This window comes from Diorhabda carinulata, chromosome X, assembly GCF_026250575.1.
Source record: "Diorhabda carinulata isolate Delta chromosome X, icDioCari1.1, whole genome shotgun sequence".
NCBI classification, from domain to species: Eukaryota; Metazoa; Arthropoda; class Insecta; order Coleoptera; family Chrysomelidae; genus Diorhabda; species Diorhabda carinulata.
Window position 1 is genome coordinate 12,332,465 of NC_079472.1, and position 19,595 is coordinate 12,352,059.

At 30.7% G+C, this 19,595-nt stretch overlaps 1 protein-coding gene across 1 annotated transcript; it reads left to right on the top strand.

The window, feature by feature from the left end:
* Positions 1 to 17,677: 17,677 nt before the first annotated feature.
* Positions 17,678 to 18,761, top strand: LOC130900736 (uncharacterized). The gene is made up of 2 exons (XM_057811547.1): positions 17,678 to 17,955; positions 18,108 to 18,761. Exons 1-2 carry the CDS (start codon positions 17,737 to 17,739, stop codon positions 18,207 to 18,209), a joined length of 321 nt encoding a protein of 106 aa, XP_057667530.1. The 5' UTR covers positions 17,678 to 17,736; the 3' UTR covers positions 18,210 to 18,761.
* The last annotated feature ends 834 nt before the right edge of the window (positions 18,762 to 19,595 follow it).

Sequence of the window (19,595 nt, forward strand, 5' to 3'; positions counted from 1 at the left end):
TGCCATAAATTTGAATCGAAACGACACTGTAAGCAAAAATGGTCGTCATCATGTAGGTTTTCATCGGTAGATGACGATTTTGCTTTATACAGCGAGACTTTAATACAAACCTTTTCCTTTTTCCTAGTAAGACGAAGCAAAACACAAAATCGAAAAGAGAAGATCGGATGAAAAAGCTAAGAAGACGTGCATCAAAGAAAAAAGGGTAAGAAATTCAAATATTGACGTGGAAAACATTCTAAATAAAGGAAATGAAGATAAATACTAAGAAGTCCAAATTGGAATAGAAAAAAATAACAGGAAGACAAGTCACCAAAATAGAAAAAATCGATTCAGAGAACGAAGATCTGGGAGAAAAAATTAGGTACGAAGAATCATGGTACTGCAAAGCTTGCCAAGAAGACGTTAAAGAAAATTGTGCAATTGTGCTCGGTGTACTTTCACGAAAACTTCGTAGGGATCATCAAGAATGATAAAATCATTTTTGTCTGCTCAGATTAATGCTAATTCAATGTCTAAAATATTTTATCACTCAACATATTCTCCTCTTAATTGGACACATTTATTACAACGAACCTGCAACGTCTCTAGACCTTTCAAAAAAAAATGTTTCTTCTTGCTCTGCAAACTAGACCTTCACAACTTTTATTACCTTCTCGTTGGAAGAAAATTTACAACCTTTTAAACTTTTTTTCAGTTGAGGAAGGAAATGATGGACGGATGGAGCCAATTCTGGTGAATAAGGGGGGTGTTCTAGTGATTCAAACCCTAAATCACGAATTTTTTGTATTAGATTTGTGTGCAGGGACGTTGTCCTGCAAAAACAAAACACCTTTGAATAGCTTTCCGCGTCTTTTTCCCGTTGTAATGTGGAATAGTAATCTCCAGTTATTGTTCTACCCTTATGCAAAAAATCAATCATGATAACTCCATGGCAATCCCAAAAAACTGAAGCAAGAACTTTTCCAGCAGATTTTTGGACACGAAAGTTCTTAGGTCTTGGAGAACCAGAGTGTCGCCATTCCATCGATTATTGCTTTGTTTCTGGATCGTAGGAATGTACTTAAGTCTCATCCATAGTAACAATTCGGTTTAAGGAATCTACATCGTTTTCAAATCGAGCACAGATCGAACGCGATACTTCTACAGTTGCAAGCTTTTGGTCAACATTCAAATATTTGGGGATCCATTTTGAAGCAATTTTTTTCATGTCCAAATTGACGTAAACTATATGATGAACGCGTTCGTATGATATATTCAGTGCTTCAGATTCCGTTTTAGTCCAATTCGACGGTCTGATAAAATCATGTCATGAACTGCATCGATATTTTCGGGGATTGACACAAAAACTGGCGCCTTCCCGATCGGTCATCATCTTCAATGGAAAATTTACATCTTTTGAAGCTCGCAGTCCAATTTTTCACGGTGCCATACGAAGAACATTGATCACCAAGGGTATTAAGCATATCTTCGTAAATCTGCTTACCTCTTAACCCTTTTAAATACAGGTAACGGACATCTTTTTTCTTCTAAGTTATTGCGTAACTCCACCAGTTTACTTTTTTGACGTCAAACTTCACACTGACACTTCTAATAAGTTATTGTTCGTTGCTATGATAACGCAATATTTTGTTTATGCATGAAACTAGATATCGATACATCCTCGTAGGCAAGGTTACTAGAATAATAGAAGGTTTGTGACATGCGCATGCGCGTTTTGTGAACAAACGATCAGCTGCTGGAACACCAGCTACGTCATCATGTGTACATTTTTGTTTTGTTTATATTTTTGTTGTCAAACAGAACGTCACGAACATCATGTTATCTGGCTATACAAACGAATATAATTCTAACTAACGAATTTATTGAGACTCACAGCTGTGAAGAACCGTTGACGTCACTTGTCTACTGCGCATCTTGTTATTGTCACAAACCTTCTATTATTCTATTAACCTTGCTCGTATTTATCTTTTTTGTTTTATTGTGATACATTTTACTTATTTTTTCATAGCTTCTTTACGCACGTATGAAAATTTATATTCAGTTCTTCAGAATTATTACGTAGTTTAGTTTATTAGTTTGTTGTCATCATAAATTTGTTTTTAACGAAAAGTTTATGTTTTTGATCAAATAAATCCACTCTTTATATCATTAACATACATATTAGGCACCATATATGAGAATGAGGGTTTCTATAAAATATCAATATACATATTTACTTTTTTATTTACCTTTTATAAGGTATAACCTAATTAGTATAAATCATTTTGAAGCTCATGCCATTAGCTTCAAGATATCAGAGGGAAAAATATAGTTTTTTTGTCAGTGATTTGCTAATGCGATGATGAAGTTTTTCCGTTAAAACCAGCAATTACTTTGTTTTAAATTTAACGAGGTGACCGACAACCCAAAAGTAGCTTGTAGCGTGACGAAAAAAAAAAGGGTTTAAGCAAGAAAAAACTAGCTTTTACAGTTCTAAACCCTTAAGACGAACTCTATCGAAAGACCTCCCATCAATATTATTTATTAAGAAAATAATATAAATCTCTTTATGTTCAATTTGTTTTAATTTAATCTGACATATCCCACAAATCAATCTTACTAAATTTCTTTGATATATTTGAGTGGTAAGGGTGGTTTTATTATCCTTTAAACATACTATATACTTGATCTTCAATTTACAGGATCTATAAACAGGATTATAAATTGATTTATACCAAAAAGACGATATATTATTAAAAGTTATTAAATATATTTTCTAAATAATGGGTTATATGAATTTATATATATATAACGTTCACCCTGTAGGGTAAAACATTGCCGGGAGTGTAATGTCGGTAACAGAAAGGGCTCTCTGTGTTATGCCCTATTCTCGGTGTCTCCCTTTGGATGGATGACGTTCAATTAAGCAGCAATATCCGCATTTAATTAGGAAAACTGTATTACATTCATCCCTTTCTATTCCCGTGTGTATGTAATATAGTACTATGGGGATGAAATACGGAATATGTTTATTGAAACAACAAAGGAAGTTCTATATACAAAAAAATTCTCGTTATTTTTTCGCGATATTTGTATATTTTAAGAAATATCTGAAATTTTACCGTTTCAAAAAAAATATGTTCAGTAAAAAAAATTTCGTAACGCCATGCGTATTCAAGATAAAGGGCAATTTTTACGACTTTGCCGCTACTACTGGCAACATTGGCGTTATACTAGAGACAAAATCTCCTTTTTTGAAACAAGCTGTATATACGTGTTTTTTATACGACACCCTGTACATGGTGTTCCACGACGAGTTAAAACTATCTGGTAGAACCGGAAGTTGACTATAACTTTGTTATTTTAAAAGATTACCCTGTATATTAATACAGTTTTGAAATCTGCATGAAATTTAAGTATACTTTTGTCTACAAACTTTTTTAAAAAAATGCATACTTTTTGAGTTATTAATTTTTTTATAAAAAATTTCACTGTTGCAGACACTTATAAATAATTTTCTTACGAAAATATCCTTAAATATATGGAAATAGTTCATATTCAGTTACTTTAAGCAAGGTCAGTCGTATTTGAATCTATGTTGAACAATTTTTCATTTTATACAGGGTGTATATAAAAAGTGTTTAAATTTCAACTTTATAAATATCAATTTTTTTTATTTTTTTAAATAGAACCAGCCGGTTTTTTCTATTTTAATGCATTCGTGGGTAAAAAATAAGGCAAAACCTTACCGTTCTTCCGATATTAAATGTTTTCTGTAAATTTTTAGAAATGCGGTCTAAATTTTATTTATTCGTTATTAAATTGAGAACGAGAGAAGTTGGAATAGGATTAGTAAATACAATTTGATTTTATTTTTTCTACAGACCTTGACAAGATAAAGAAAAAAACTTTTTTATTTTTTAGTGCTTGTATCACCGGGTCAAAGGAAAAATTTAGACCACGCCTACATCTCCACAAATTTACAAATTTACAGAAAACATTTAATATCTGGATAACGGTAAGGCTTAGGTATAGGAAAATATACATGAAGTTGCCTTATTTTTTACCCCTGAATTCATTAAAATAGAAAAAATCGGGTAGTTCTATTTAAAATAATAAAGAAATTTGATATTTATGAAGTTAAACTTTGAACACTTTTTATACACTCCCTGTATAATATGAAAAAATTTTCAACATAGAATCAAATACGTCTGAGCACGCTCAAAGCAACCGAAGAGAAATAATTCTCATATCTTTAAGGGTATCCGCGTAAAAAAATAATTTATAAGAATCTGCAACGGTCAAATTTTTAACAAAAAATTAATAACTCAAAAAGTATGCATTTTTTGAAAAAAGTTTACAGACAAAACTGTACTAAAATTTCACGTAAAGTTCAAAAATGTATTAATATACAGGTTTTTTTTTAAATAACAAAGACATCTTTGAAAATATTTTAGTTAAAAAGATCGTATCCGAAATCCTTAAGGTAAAAATTTTCATGATTCTACTATATAAGTATTTTGGCATATACAGATAGCTTTAACGTCGTCGTGGGACACCCTGTATATTTTATTATAAATTCCTTCAATGTCTTATTTCTTAGACCTTTTGATTTGTTTATGTTTCCAAATGTTCTTGATTTTATCAAAATATAATAAAGACTTAAAGAAAAGTTGAAACGTCAAATTTTATCTATCTTTTAAAAATTATTAAAAAATAAAAAAATCCAGAACATTTAGAAATATAAAACTATTTTATTTTAAAGGATATTTACAGAAATTGCAAAATATACAAAAATTGCCATATATACAAACACTCCCTTCAAAGATATAATGGAGAAGGGAAATAATGAAGAAACTTGTAAAATAAAATGAAAAGAAAACGAAAAAACTGTCAGGAAGAAAAGTGTCATATCTGTCTAAAAAATCAATCAAATGTCAGTCAATTCCGAACCATGGAACAGTGTGTATCATAAATTTCGATAGTGCCGTGTCTACCAAACCGCCTTGAAGCAAAAATGATAATTAAATGTACAGTACAATTGTTAATAATTCGATAGCTCCTAAAAAAACACGAAAAGACAATATTTAAGGAATGTATGCAAAACAAAAAGTGTCAAATAGACTAACTTAAACAAGTTTGATGGTTAAAAAGATTGTTAAACTCCCACTCTTGAATCTAGCGGTACAATTCGAAGACAGTTTACAGGCTGAACATCCTCAACGAACTGTAGGCTAAATCAACCGGCCGTGCGAATATTTACTGTCATCTGTCAGTCACAAATAATTCATTATTCAATTGAGTTCAGTTGAATTAAAAGTGTACTTAATACCTTCTCAACTAAAATAAATTCAGAAAGCTGCATTATTGCCAAATTGAAAGATGGCTGGTCTATTAGAAAACTAGTAACTCATCTAGGTTTCAATGCGAGTACCGTGGCCAGAGTGACGTAACGAAAACTTGCACCGAAAGGTTCTGTCTTGTTGTTGGTGTGAATTAAAGCTTCGGATTTGATAAACTGTGCAAGTGCTAGGAAAGAATCGATCCGAAATGTTTGCAAGCAGTCCAGAGTTGGGTTTGCACTTAATTATGTGTATCGTGGTGTCGACTTTTGGAAACGAATTGTTCGGGTTTGGGCTTGGATGAGTACCAATGGGCCTGGCGTTTATTGGACGATTGATGCAAGATTCTACTCTGAAATTTAGTCACTATTCTACAGAGGTGGTGGTTGGTAAAAAAACAAGAAGAGCTATGGGAAGCCATTGAAACATCTTAATTTATCGGAATTCAATTCACTCCATGCCAAGTGATTCAAAAGATTCGTTTGTTTACTTTCTAGAATTCTTCGAGAAAACTTTTTTGGTATAAATACGTGTTCTATGGAGTTCAAGCATAAGAAACTGATAAATGAATCAGTTAAGCTGATGTTGCACGTGATGGAATGCAATGTCGTGAAGCGGAGTTTCAAATAACTAACAAATAAAAGTTTAATATAATTTTGGTTAACCTTATTAAACAACATTAAAAATTGGATAAACTCCTCCATTTTTCCATGTTTCCGGAAATTTACCAATCAGATGCGTCAACTTTAACAGATTGTCACAACAACAACCTGAATTTTTCGAAAATTTTCTCGGTCGCACGACCTAACTAAAAAATTAACAAGTGACAATTCTACTGACTTGACAGCTGTCACGTCGCATGTCATAATAGCAGAGATGTGAATTATTTTTAATACATGTTTTTTGGTAACATTTGAGCATTCCAAATATTTTAGAAATTCGATTTCTAATTCTTTTTTCGTCAACGGCGAATTAATTATCATATCGAATTTCTCACGAGTTAATCTCCGTGGAGATCTAATTAATTACTAACAAATTCGTCCTCCAGTTCAATTATTTATTGTCAAATGTCAAATCATTGTCATTGAAATCAAACGGGAAATCAATCGAATTCGCTGTTTTAGTATCAACCGATACGATTTGATTCAATGTTTGTGAACATTGAATATGAACATTTTTGACGTGTCTCTGAATATTATGACATAAAACACAAACTTCAAAATCCATTTTAATCTCAAATAATCGCCATATTGTAGACAACGCTATTATGGCTAACAAATGGTGGTTTTTGGTGATGCTTAATATGTTTGTCAATCGTGAAATAATTGATAAAAACAAATTTGGAACTTGTACATAAAAAATCATTTCAAATACCAACATACAATGTTAAAAATATTCTAAATGCCATTATAGACATTTATATGAAATTAGTTTTAATACGTTCCTGTTTATTGCAGTTTCGTAGTAAATCCGAAATTCCCAGTGGTTTGTTAATAACAGTGTACATAATAGAGCACCGCCGATAGTGTACAAGCTGGCGAATGTACACTGTGGGGCGGTAATTCTAACACGACCGACTTCGATCCTCGCCGCGGGTGCCGCCGTCGCCACCACCATCTCCCGTTACTATGGTAACCATTTCCAATATATCTTTCTCTCTATCTATCTCTCTCTTTCTCCTTTCGATTCTCTCTTGATTGGCAATTTTGCTGATAATACGAGGGGATGTTCAAGTCGAGAATTTTCTTCACAAATCCTGCTTTAGTATGTGTCGAATTTTATATGCAAAATTATCTACGTCTCAATTTGTCTTTTGAGGTTACAAATTGAGGTTATGTTGGTTACTGTTATTGTACAAATTCTTCAACTTGTAACAAAAATATTTTTACTTGAACTCTGAGGTACTGAAAGTAAATTAGAGCCAAAGACAAAACAAAATAAAGATATTCAATGAGTTCTGCATTTTTTTTATCAACGTCTTTTTACAGGATTAACCACGCAAAAATAACAATCGCCGGCGCGGTTTTTTGCACATAACATGGAAGAACTTGGTGGTGTTTAACTTCTACTACGATATCCAGCATTTAGTCCGGATCTTGTACCGTCAGATTACTATTTATTAAGATCCATAGCGAAAGAATGGTTTTATCAAAAGCATAGTCAAAAATCAGTTATTTTCATGATGATACGAAGCTTATCAATTCCGGGAAAATGAAATTCAACACCTAGGTTCAAAAAAGCCCTTTTTCATCTAGTTACACACAAAAAATTTCCTGTAACTTCTAGGGTCTCATTAGATATGAGTATAGAATAATATTCCATAACTTTTCTCAGTCTACAGCTGCAAGTTTTGTTCAATTTAAGTTAGGTTAGGGTATTATCATCCACAATTCAGAATTGGGATTAATATTTTGCTTTTTATGATTATTTTTTTAACAAACAAGTTTTGGTTGATCATTTTTTCCAATGAAAATTATATGAATAAAGTTGTGGAGATTGCGTGTTGGTTAGCAAAGCAAAACAAATATAAATAAAGCTATTCAATAATTTGTAAAAGTGCATGTATTTAAACAAAACTATTTTTTAGACGACGCCATCTGAAAGTTGTTCGTTCTGTAATCATTTACATAACGAAATCTGCGTTTTTAGTGTTCCATGTAGTGAAAGTGACAGTTCCGTACTGCAAAACAATTTCGGGACGCTCTGGAGTGACTCTAGCTATTTCAATGTTGACAGTTCTGTAATTATTTGGTTTGTCTAAATTAATGAATAACAATGAATGATGATAAAAAAGAAAACATCAGCGATGAAGAGTTACTCGAATCCACGCCACCTAATTTCACCGAAGAAAGCAATGCGGTCGTTCTTAATTCGTTGCCGGATAAATCTCGTGCAAGATACGAAAAACAGTACGAGCTCTTTATAAAGTGGTGTCACCAAAAAAAATTATGATAAAATGTTTATAATTCTCTATTATTTATTTTCTCTCCGCAGTGTAATTGAAAAAGTTTTCTCGTAATTTTCAAACTCGTCCAACAAAGTAGCACTGCCAGTCCTTGGCATACAAATAACTATTACTTTGTTATTGATACATTTAGATTTAGTGGCACCATGGACTCTTGTAGAAGGATTTAATTTTACATGACATCAAGGAAGCAGATATAGTATTCCACGGAATTTTATTATTGAGTTACAGAGCTGAAATATTTTACAGTTTTTTAGATACACACTCAGGAAATTTTCGGATCGATTTTTCGTGGAAATATTTCGACGTTTCACGAAGGCATTCTACATCTGCATTGCTTTCGAATCGCAATTCTCCAAGTGTCTCCTTCAATGGCGACAAATCGTGACTATAACGAGGATGTTTCGGCGTTTCTCAACCCAATTCGTTCGACGTTCGTACGAACACGGTTCCAGAAGTATCTGGAACAAAAAAGATTCAAAATTTTTGGAAAAAAGTATATTAATTTTTCAAGCTAGCTCCAAACACTTTTCCCAGCGATGTTTAATAAGCTGGATACCCTTTTTATAATAAGAATCTTTGACCAACGAGTCTGGCGATTGCAATAACGGATGTTTGAACTAGTGCATTGTTTTTGCTTGATTTTTCGCTCGTTGTTCGTTGCAATAAGGTTGTATAATACTCGTCGCTGATAGTTTTCTCTTTTTCAAGATATTCAATGAAAATCATCCCACGCGAATCCCAAAAAACCGTCCTAATGACCTTACTTGCAGATAGAACGATCTTTGCCTAGGACTAGGACAGATCAGGTACTTCTGGAACCATCTGGGTTGTCTTTCAGTTATATCATAGACACTAGTTCATCCTTCTCTCTCAGGGTTATAAATGAACTAAAAGGCGTGGCTATGCGATCCCTGCTTCATTAAAAACCAATGCAACCTCTTCCCCAACATCCAACCACCTTCGTAGAACTAAATAGTTGGTATTCATTGATTTGTAGCATGTCATACGATTCGCTGACACACCAATATTCAAAATTGTTATTTAGACTGTTGATGATGCTGAAGAATCTATATGAATACCATTCAAAACCAACTTTCATCAAAACTGAAAGAGAAACATGGTTTAGACAAAAAGGGTGATAAAAGTAGAAGAATGAGGTAAAAGAAGAAGAGAAATACCAAAGACAAGATGCAGTGTTGGGAGATTTGAGATGAGGTAGAACTAAATTGAAATGAGAATATACAGAATCGCAGCTTGTGAAATCAATTGAAGACAGTTAAAAAAAAATGAGTCATACAGTACTTCAGAAGGTACTAAAATCAATATTTTCAATAACTTGAGTTATTACCATTAAAAAAATTCTCTTTTTCGTTCATAGATAAAAATAAATCATTTATAACAGATCTTCAAGTTATTTTTAAATTTTATTTTTGTTTCAGTTGATTTTCGTTTTATTTTCTACAATTATTTTGAGAAAATCTTCCACAATAAATTCTATAGAATTTATAATAACAACCAACAGGTATGAATTTCATATAGTAGGCCGCGAATCATTTCAACTAAACCGACAAACAATAAAAATGGCGGCTTTTAACGTACCGCCATTATTGTACAACTTCCGGTAAATAAAAAGGGTTCATAGTGTTCGCAATATTTCGCTTTATATTTTTTATATAAGGGTGAAACTTAAGCAAGTCATTTATATAAAGTATGGTCAATATTAATAAGGGTGGTTAGATGAAAAATTGAATTCAACTACGATGATTTTAATAAAAAACAAACAATCAAAGAAACCGAGGAAAAGGTAAGTAAATATTGTTGTTATAGTGCTACGTCTTATTCATTGATTTTTTAGTGAATATCTACTTTTTAAAATGTTTATATGCAAACGTATACGTCTAATGCTGATTAAAAGCTCCGTGCCAATGAAAACGTAATTAATTTCTATTAATCAAAATAAATAGAGCTTATTATGGACAAAATATACTATTTCCAATGTCTAGATTTTTTATTCGGTACCATAAATAAAAATCTGAGCAATGTTTTGAGATCAGGATGGACAAATAAATAAATTTCATCAACCTATCCATCTATTAGGGTATGTTTGATCTAATATGCGTTTAAAATCGTTGACAATTCGTTTCTTAGAAGGTCTAAATATCTTTTCCTTGTTTGAAAATGTGGCACGATTATGTGTCCGCTTAGAATCCCGTACCACACATTAACAGATCAACGATCCTGATAAAATCATGAAAATCATTCATTAGAAAATGGAGCAATGTCATGAAAAAAATCTAATCAATTGATAACATTTAGTAATTTCGCGAAAATATAAAAATTTTTATATAAATTGTGAAAATTCGATATTAAGAATTAGAATTCATACGTAGATTTCTGCAATTTCATGAGAATCATACAAATTCATTGAAAAATTGAAGGTTAATAACATTCAAATTCATTGAGTAAAGGAAGCAGTTTCGTAAAAAAATAAAAATTTTTTTATAAATTGAAGAAATTCAATGTTAAGAAAAGAATTCTTGAATAACTTTGTACAATTTCATGAAAATCATTCAAATTCTCGATCAATATGTGACAATTTCATGCAAAAGAATCGAATTTATTAATAAAATTTCAAAATTCCATGAACAATATCGGAAGTTGTGAATAAATTGTAGAATTCAATGTTTAGAAGAGAATTCTTGCATGAATTTGTACAATTTCATTAAAATCATTCATATTTGTGATTTATATGGGGCATTTTTATTGAAAAAATCAAATTTATAAATAAAACTGAGAAATTTCGTGAAAAATATCAAAAGTTGTGAATAAATTGTAGAATTCAATGTCAAGAAAAGAATTCTCGCATAAATTTGTACAATTTCATGAAAATCATTCAAATTCTCGATCAATATGTGAGAATTTCATGCAAAAGAATCGAATTTATTAATAAAATTTTGAAATTCCATGAACAATATCGGAAGTTGTGAATAAATTGTAGAATTCAATGTTTAGAAAAGAATTCTTGGATGAATTTGTACAATTTCATTAAAATCATTCATATTTGTGATTAATATGGAGCATTTTTATTGAAAAAATCAAATTTATAAATAAAACTGAGAAATTTCGTGAAAAATATCAAAAGTTGTGAATAAATTGTAGAATTCAATGTCAAGAAAAGAATTCTCGCATAAATTTGTACAATTTCATGAAAATCATTCAAATTCTCGATCAATATGTGACAATTTCATGCAAAAGAATCGAATTTATTAATAAAATTTTGAAATTCCATGAACAATATCGGAAGTTGTGAATAAATTGTAGAATTCAATGTTTAGAAAAGAATTCTTGTATGAATTTGTACAATTTCATGAAAATCATTCATATTTGTGATTAATATGGGGCCATTTTATTCAAAAAATCAAATTTATAAATAAAACTGAGAAATTTCGTGAAAAATATCAAAAGTTGTGAATAAATTGTAGAATTCAATGTCAAGAAAAGAATTCTCGCATAAATTTGTACAATTTCATGAAAATCATTCAAATTCTCGATCAATATGTGACAATTTCATGCAAAAGAATCGAATTTATTAATAAAATTTTGAAATTCCATGAACAATATCGGAAGTTGTGAATAAATTGTAGAATTCAATGTTTAGAAAAGAATTCTTGCATGAATTTGTACAATTTCATTAAAATCATTCATATTTGTGATTAATATGGGGCAATTTTATTGAAAAAATCAAATTTATGAATAAAACTGAGAAATTTCGTGAAAAATATCAAAAGTTGTGAATAAATTGTAGAATTCAATGTCAAGAAAAGAATTCTCGCATAAATTTGTACAATTTCATGAAAATCATTCAAATTCTCGATCAATATGTGAGAATTTCATGCAAAAGAATCGAATTTATTAATAAAATTTTGAAATTCCATGAACAATATCGGAAGTTGTGAATAAATTGTAGAATTCAATGGTTAGAAAAGAATTCTTGTATGAATTTGTACAATTTCATTAAAACCATTCAAATTTATGATCAATATGGAGCAATTTTATTAAAAAAATCGAAATCATTAATGAAATTTCCGAATAATTGTGATATTAAGGACTGGGAAGTTAAATTTGACGTCTGTAGACACAAATTTCAATGGTTTTTGTTCCTTTGGGACCACATAATACGATAAGTGCCGCTTTAAAAACAGCTTTTGTTTCAGTGGTCTGCATCTGACTCCAATATATTCCACGATGTTAAAAAGGGTTACTTGAATTTTCGTTATTTTTAAACCAATTCTTAAACACGACTTTTTCTTCTAACCACGCAAACAAACAAAAAAAATCGAGAAAATTCTACCAAAATCACTAAAAAGACATAAACAACTGAACCATCAAACACATATGGTGGTTCACTGCTATAAAAACCAAATTCAGCGACATCTAGCGACACGTGGTTTTCGCCAATAGATTTCTTAAGATATCTCGGGACAGATAGAAGATATCGAGATGCGGTTTTAGCTATTTTAATGTAGCCGTTCATTTATTTGCCCTCCCAGTACAAGATTCATAAAAAATTTAGTTATTCGTAGATATAAGATTGTTTTCAGAACGAGATTCAATAAAAACTTAGTTATTCTTGATATTCTAATTATGTGACGCCTATGATTACGAAAAAACCTTTGTACCTTGGAGTTTTAGAGAGAATGAAAAAAAAGAGAATGGTACATATTCCGATAACAAGAAAAATCTACTGTAATCTTGCGGAGGCTTTCATCAGAAAACAATAGAGGAGATACCACTTGAGTTTTTTCATCTCTCTAAAAGAGAGCTCTTTCTACTTTCATGATGGATGGATGGAGTTAGAGGAATTACTTATTTTTTTCAAACTTTTTTTTGTTATGCACCGATGCGTTCTTTTGAATAGTAATCGTTTTTGTTAATGCTATTCTGTAGAAATTAATCCCGCACTTTCAGTCTTTACAACTAATAGACACTAATAAAGACAAATTGATTTCATCACAAAATCCAATATTTCATTATTTAGAAGTATATCACATTAACCTTAAAAATATCTTTGAAACGACTCCCAAAATTATAGTTTAAATATTTCTCATCAAATTACGCGTTTACGTATTTGTTTGATGGAAATATTTCTCTCTGTTGGTGCCCCTGAATAATAGTTTCATTTTGACATTTTGACAGCTGACTGGACGATGCATTATTCGGTGTGAGCTAAATGTAAGGTTATTTCAATTTTAAGATATAAGGCAGTTTTTAGATAAAGTAAATATAGTCACAAATCTAGTTAGAAATTTCTTGGAAAGACCTAACCTTACAATGAATATATTTTAATTATTATGTATCAATCTCTGAAGAGTTAAATTATTTATAGCGGTAGAGGCCACGTCCCGCAATTCTGGTAGTGTGAAATTCGACATTTCGCTTACAGAATGAGTTTTTGTAACTTTTAAATCCAAATAATATTTCAGAAGTCAACTGTCAAACATATATGTTTATGTCAAATCAAGGTGAAACAGAAAATCGTATAAAAGACTCGTAACATATTCCAACATTCATTCTTTGGAACTTTTTCTGGAATTAAAAGTTTTTTTTCATTTGTATGTTAATATACTATTCCTGTAAATGAAACTTTGAGGCTAGAAAACGGGAAAAAAGACCTGGAGAATGGTACTGAACTATTTGGATTGAAGTCGCCTCTCTAATAATAGACGTATGGAGACAAATCGGGACTATACGGAGGGTGTTTCAATGTTGTCTAACCCAATTCCCAACATTTTACATTTAAATCCAAATATTTCCAAAGTCAACTGTCAAACATGTATCAGTACTACCAATCGACCACGTATGTTACAGCGTAATATCACTAATGTGAATTTTGAACAATTTCTAAAAATAGATTATGTGAAATAAAGGCGAAATAGAGAAAATAGTATAAAAGACTCGTAACATATTCCAGCATTCATTCTTTGGAACTTTTTCTGGAATTAAAAGTTTTTTTTCATTTGTATGTTAATATACTATTCCTGTAAATGAAACTTTGAGGTTAGAAAACGGGAAAAAAGACCTGGAGAATGGTACTGAACTATTTGGATTGAAGTCGCCTCTCTAATAATAGACGTATGGAGACAAATCGGGACTATACGGAGGGTGTTTCAATGCTTTCTAACCCAATTCGTAACATTTTAATCGTAAACCGAGATGTATACGGTCTAGCGTTGACTTGCACTACGGATTGGAATATCGCGTCGTTTTGATCTGTAGTAAGTTTCGACGTGTTTTTTAGAAGGCTATTCTAACACTGCGCGGTAACAGTTCGTTGTTCAGTGGGAAAATCAACTCCTTTCATGTCCCAAAAAACACGGTACACAACACCTACCCCATTGATGGCGTAACTTCCTCTCCATACCGCTGAAAGAGACGCGTGCAAAACTCAGTCTCGTCACTTATCTGGCTGTAATTTTGCATGAATTCTTCAGCGTACATCACTGCGTCGCTCTCCCAAAATGATTTTTTCTACAGCGTTGATGTCCTCATCGGTAACACCACCACCACTTTTAAGACAATCAGATCACCATTGATACACTTGAGATAACCTAACCTAACCTAACCTAACCAAAGAAACGAACAGACATCGGTACATCATTCTCGCTCATTACTATAAGTAAACTAAAAGGCGAAGTTACACAGATTAAAAATCAGTTTGTAGGACTCCAAATTTTACATATTTCAACCAATTCAACTCCATTTTTTTCAGCATTTAATTCTATTTAAATATTTTAATACTTTTGCTCTAAAAATTCATGCTTACTTGAATTTTTTTGCCCTAATCATGACTCTTTAGTCTATTTTTCAAATATCATGATGTTTGTCTTATGTACATAGCTCATTATTCAGGTTTTCATTGTCATATTGCTTTGAACACGTATTTTAACTATTAGAGAAAATAGGACATAAATCATTTTTGGTATTTCCGTAAAAACAACACGTGTATTTATGTCAAAGGCGTGTAAATAACATTATAAGTTATTTTGTGGAGCTGAAGTTGTAATAATTGAATAGTAGTATGCTATAAAACACGAGTTATTGGTCGTTTGGATAACTGATTGCGTCGCTACAGAATATCATCGGTTTTTATACACCCTTTGCGTCCATTTTGTGTTTTTTTCGTCCTTTTACTGTCAAATTACGTACCCAAACAAACAATATTTCTACTAATTTCTTTTACGTGATTTCAAATCAGCAAATTTGATTAAATACAAATCAGTGGTATTCAAATTATTCATACATCAAACAGAGAAAGTTTCAGCCCCTTTAGAATTGTTTTATAAGTACTTACTACTAATTTCCTTCAATCTTCACATTTTTAAACAACACGAAATGACATTTTCAATACGTAAATAAGGGATACTAACAATTTTCATTATATTTAGAAAGTTAACGTTATATTTTCATCTAATATGAAGTCAAAAACTGTAAAAAAATGTTTCAATATAGTACCAACATCTTAGTATATCAAAGATAGATTAAAAAGTCATCAATACGATTGAAAATAATAGATTATTGATTAATCGATTGGGAAGGGCTGAATTTGTGAAAATATATTAATTCGAGAGAAAAAAAATCGGAGAAACGTTTGCCTTATATATATTTTCAAAGAAACATCGATATTTTTCATTTGAAATTTTACACGAAATTGAATTGGTGCTCGGGGGGAATTAACTACCGTCCCATATAACGTCGACCATCTACCCCGTCCCTCCGGCGACTTCCACCCTGCTAGCGACAAATTGCACACATCCACAGGTCCAGGATATACTCTGTGTAAACATTGATCTTGAGATGGCCTGTGTTGATTGGACCTCGCGACACCTGGGCGTTGCTAGGCAACGTTTGGCCTAGAGCGACCGCGTTGCTAGGTTACCTCGGCGCTTACGAGGGGCGCTCCTTCGTCGCCGTTCCCCTCACAATTTTTACTGATAAAGGACGACATGTGTGTATGATTTATGCGTGTGCGTATGTAAGTGTATATGTCGGTTTATTAATTGCTTTTCTCGACAAAAATTGGTTTTCATTTAACTAAGGGTAGCTGCGTTTTAGGGATTTTTTTACAGGGATGGACTCACGATTCAATTCCACATTAATATACAAAATTTGATTTTTAATCGTGTGTTTTATATTATTTAATAATAGAAATGCAAATAGAAGCGGTTTATTGATGAAATAAATCTTTTAACAAACAAAAAAAACTGCAAAAGGATCTTAAATTTACTTAAAAAGTAAATTAACTCAGCAAGTATGGTTTTTGAATACGTATCAAATATATATATATATATATATATATATATATATATATATATATATATATATATATATATATATATATATATATATATATATATATATATATATATATTGATGTTTAGTACACGCCATCTCTTTAATTACTCTATTAATTATCTCTGTATTTTTAACATCTACCTTGATTCTGGTTTTTCACAAAATCCAATAATAAGAAAAAAGAATTTAGCTTTACATCCACGTACTTACTACTTTTTTTCTCTTCCTGTTTATGAATTTATGGCCTCTTTCTATGATACTACTCAACAAGAAAGTTCAATATTTATAATATTACTTCCTTGATGTTTTCACAAAATTTACTTTTATTAATCTTATTATTAAATAAAAACAGATAAATTAGAAAAAAATTTTATTAACGTATCAAACTTGTATTTATTATAAAGAGATTTTCAATTATGTTTCTTAGATGGTTTTTATTCCTAAATACGTATTTACACTGATCCACAAAAAATGAGACCACTACTATATTAAATATAGAAGAATGAAATTTCGAGGTTATACATTTTCATCGCATATGAAATTTATTTTAAAAGAAAAAAAAAATAAAGTTTGATATATTGTTATACTGAATAAAGTGGAAGTTCACCTCCTTAAAGTTCCTGATAAAGATTACTCTATAAGTAAGTGAAGAGGAATGTTTAAAGTAAGTAACATAATAAGAATTTTTCTATTTGCATTAATAGGTATAATTACTGATTTATTATAAATAGCGTTTAAGATTTAATGTATTGTATTCCTAAATTATTTAAAAAGTATGATAATAAAACTTTGTTTTCTATTCAATTTATATAATTTAACTATTTTTACAAAATGTCCATTTAACGGCAGTAATTTACGCAAATTTTGATTGTTTATTATTTATATGGAAATATTTTGAAAAAACTTCTTTTTTAACATTATATCCATTACGGTTTATCTAATACTTGATTATGTAGATGTCTTCGTATTGTGGGTAAATGATCTACTAGTGTCAACTGTCAAATATATGACATTTAGATTTTATTTACTTATAACCAAAATATTAATTCAATTTCTCACAAAATAAGTGATAAATGTTGATGTGTGGTAAAAATGGGTAGAATTTGTGCAGTACCTCATTGTTACACAGGATACAGAAAATGTACAGATAAAGTTTCATTATATAAAGTTCCCAAAAACGATCTCTTCTTAACTAAATGGCAGGAAGCTATATCTCGTGAAGATAGACCAATTACACCAAAAGATTACGTATGTGGAAAACACTTTAAAGAAGATGACATTCTCAGGAGAAGGATAATAAAGGATGTTGTAGTGAGTACTTGAAAATTTTGTTTATTATAGTTCAATATTTCTTCTGTTATCGATTATCGTCTACATATCTTCAGTTTTCCTTTAGCGGATTTAATAGTTGGTTGTGTTTCTTCCTTTCTGGGAGTACTGCTTCAGTGCAGTTTGTATTTTAGGAAGAATATCAAAGACCGAAATTAAAACCTGACGCTATACCTTCAATATTCCCAGAATTACCCGAGTTTATATTAAAAATGACTAAAAAACGTCGAAAATAGCAGTTTCCGATGAAACTGGCAAAGAATTAATTATAAAAACTAAACCGGAAATAAATATACAAGAATTTGGGAATACCATTAATACTGGAGAAATTGATATAAAAACTGAAGTTGAGGATCTGCAGGAATGGGAGGAGGATGTTTTGAAAAAAACATAACCCCACAAACGACGTATCGATACCAAAAAAACAAAAATTAAGAAGTTACAAGGCACTTTCAAAAAGTTCTGTAGTTGTATGCATTAAAAGTGGACTTGATGTGAATCAAAGATTAAAAAAATATCTTAAATGTACCAAGTGTTACTATAAAGCGTATTCGAAAGCTTTACTGGGTAAACATTTAATGAAACATCAAATTACATCTGAAAAAAATAGTACAAAGGATGAAGATGTAAAACCAGTTGAGAATTTTAGTTCTGTGGTTATCAAAAAAGAATATAATGAAAATTTCACTGTTGGTAAACAATAAAAGTATCAAAAGTAGGTTATTTTCTGTATTTAGTGTGAAATAATGTATACAGTGTTATCGAAAAGTAAAGAAATTGATATATTCGCCATTTCTCCTCATTTTACCACAATTTCCATACCTGTACTAATAAAATTATTAAAACAAATCTAAATCGAGAAAACGAAAAAAATTTGAAAAATTTTCAGGGGAAAGACGAAAAATTGGAAAGTTTTGAGAAGAACACAAAAAATTTGGAAAGATTTGTGGGGAAAACGAAAAAATTTGGAATGTTTTGGGGGGGAAAATGAAAAAATTGGAATGTTTTAGGTGGAAAAGGAAAAAACTCAGAAAGTTTTGAGGGGGAAACGAAAAGAATAGGAATGTTTTGAGAGAGAGACGATAAAAATTGAAAAGTTTTTAGGGAAAAACAAAAGAAATTGGAGGAAAACGATAAGAATTGAAAGTTTTGAGGGAAAAACAATCATTTGTGGTGAAATAATTGCTAAAAAACCTCAAGTCGTTAAATAGCTACAAAATAAACAACCTGTATAATAATTTGATGAATATTGTCTTGTTCTGAAGTTTGAAATATCAGAAACCATCAAATGAATAATTTTTTAAAAAAATGAGAAAATCAATTTTTTGCTCACCTCGTATACAGATTTTATTATTGAAAAATATTTGAAATTTAAATACGGAGAGCCACCCTGCATATATTGGTATATTTTCTGAATAAGGAGAAAATTTTCCTTAAAGTTTTTATATTACGATCCCCTCGTAATTTATTATTAGTTATATAAATACAGTGTTTTATTTCATAGTTGTTTCAATATAAAATTGATCATATCTTTTTTAAATACCCTGTATAGTTAATTAAAACTGCATTTTGTTTAAACGAATATTATAGCCGAAATATAGGGAGCCAACCTGTATATGTTT

Bases quoted from the DNA above. Each gene is read 5' to 3' on its own strand.
- LOC130900736 (XM_057811547.1), top strand. From the start codon at position 17,737: ATGGGTAGAATTTGTGCAGTACCTCATTGTTACACAGGATACAGAAAA. The intron at 17,956-18,107 runs GTGAGTACTTGA...TTTGTATTTTAG, and splicing joins GGATAATAAAGGATGTTGTA to GAAGAATATCAAAGACCGAA.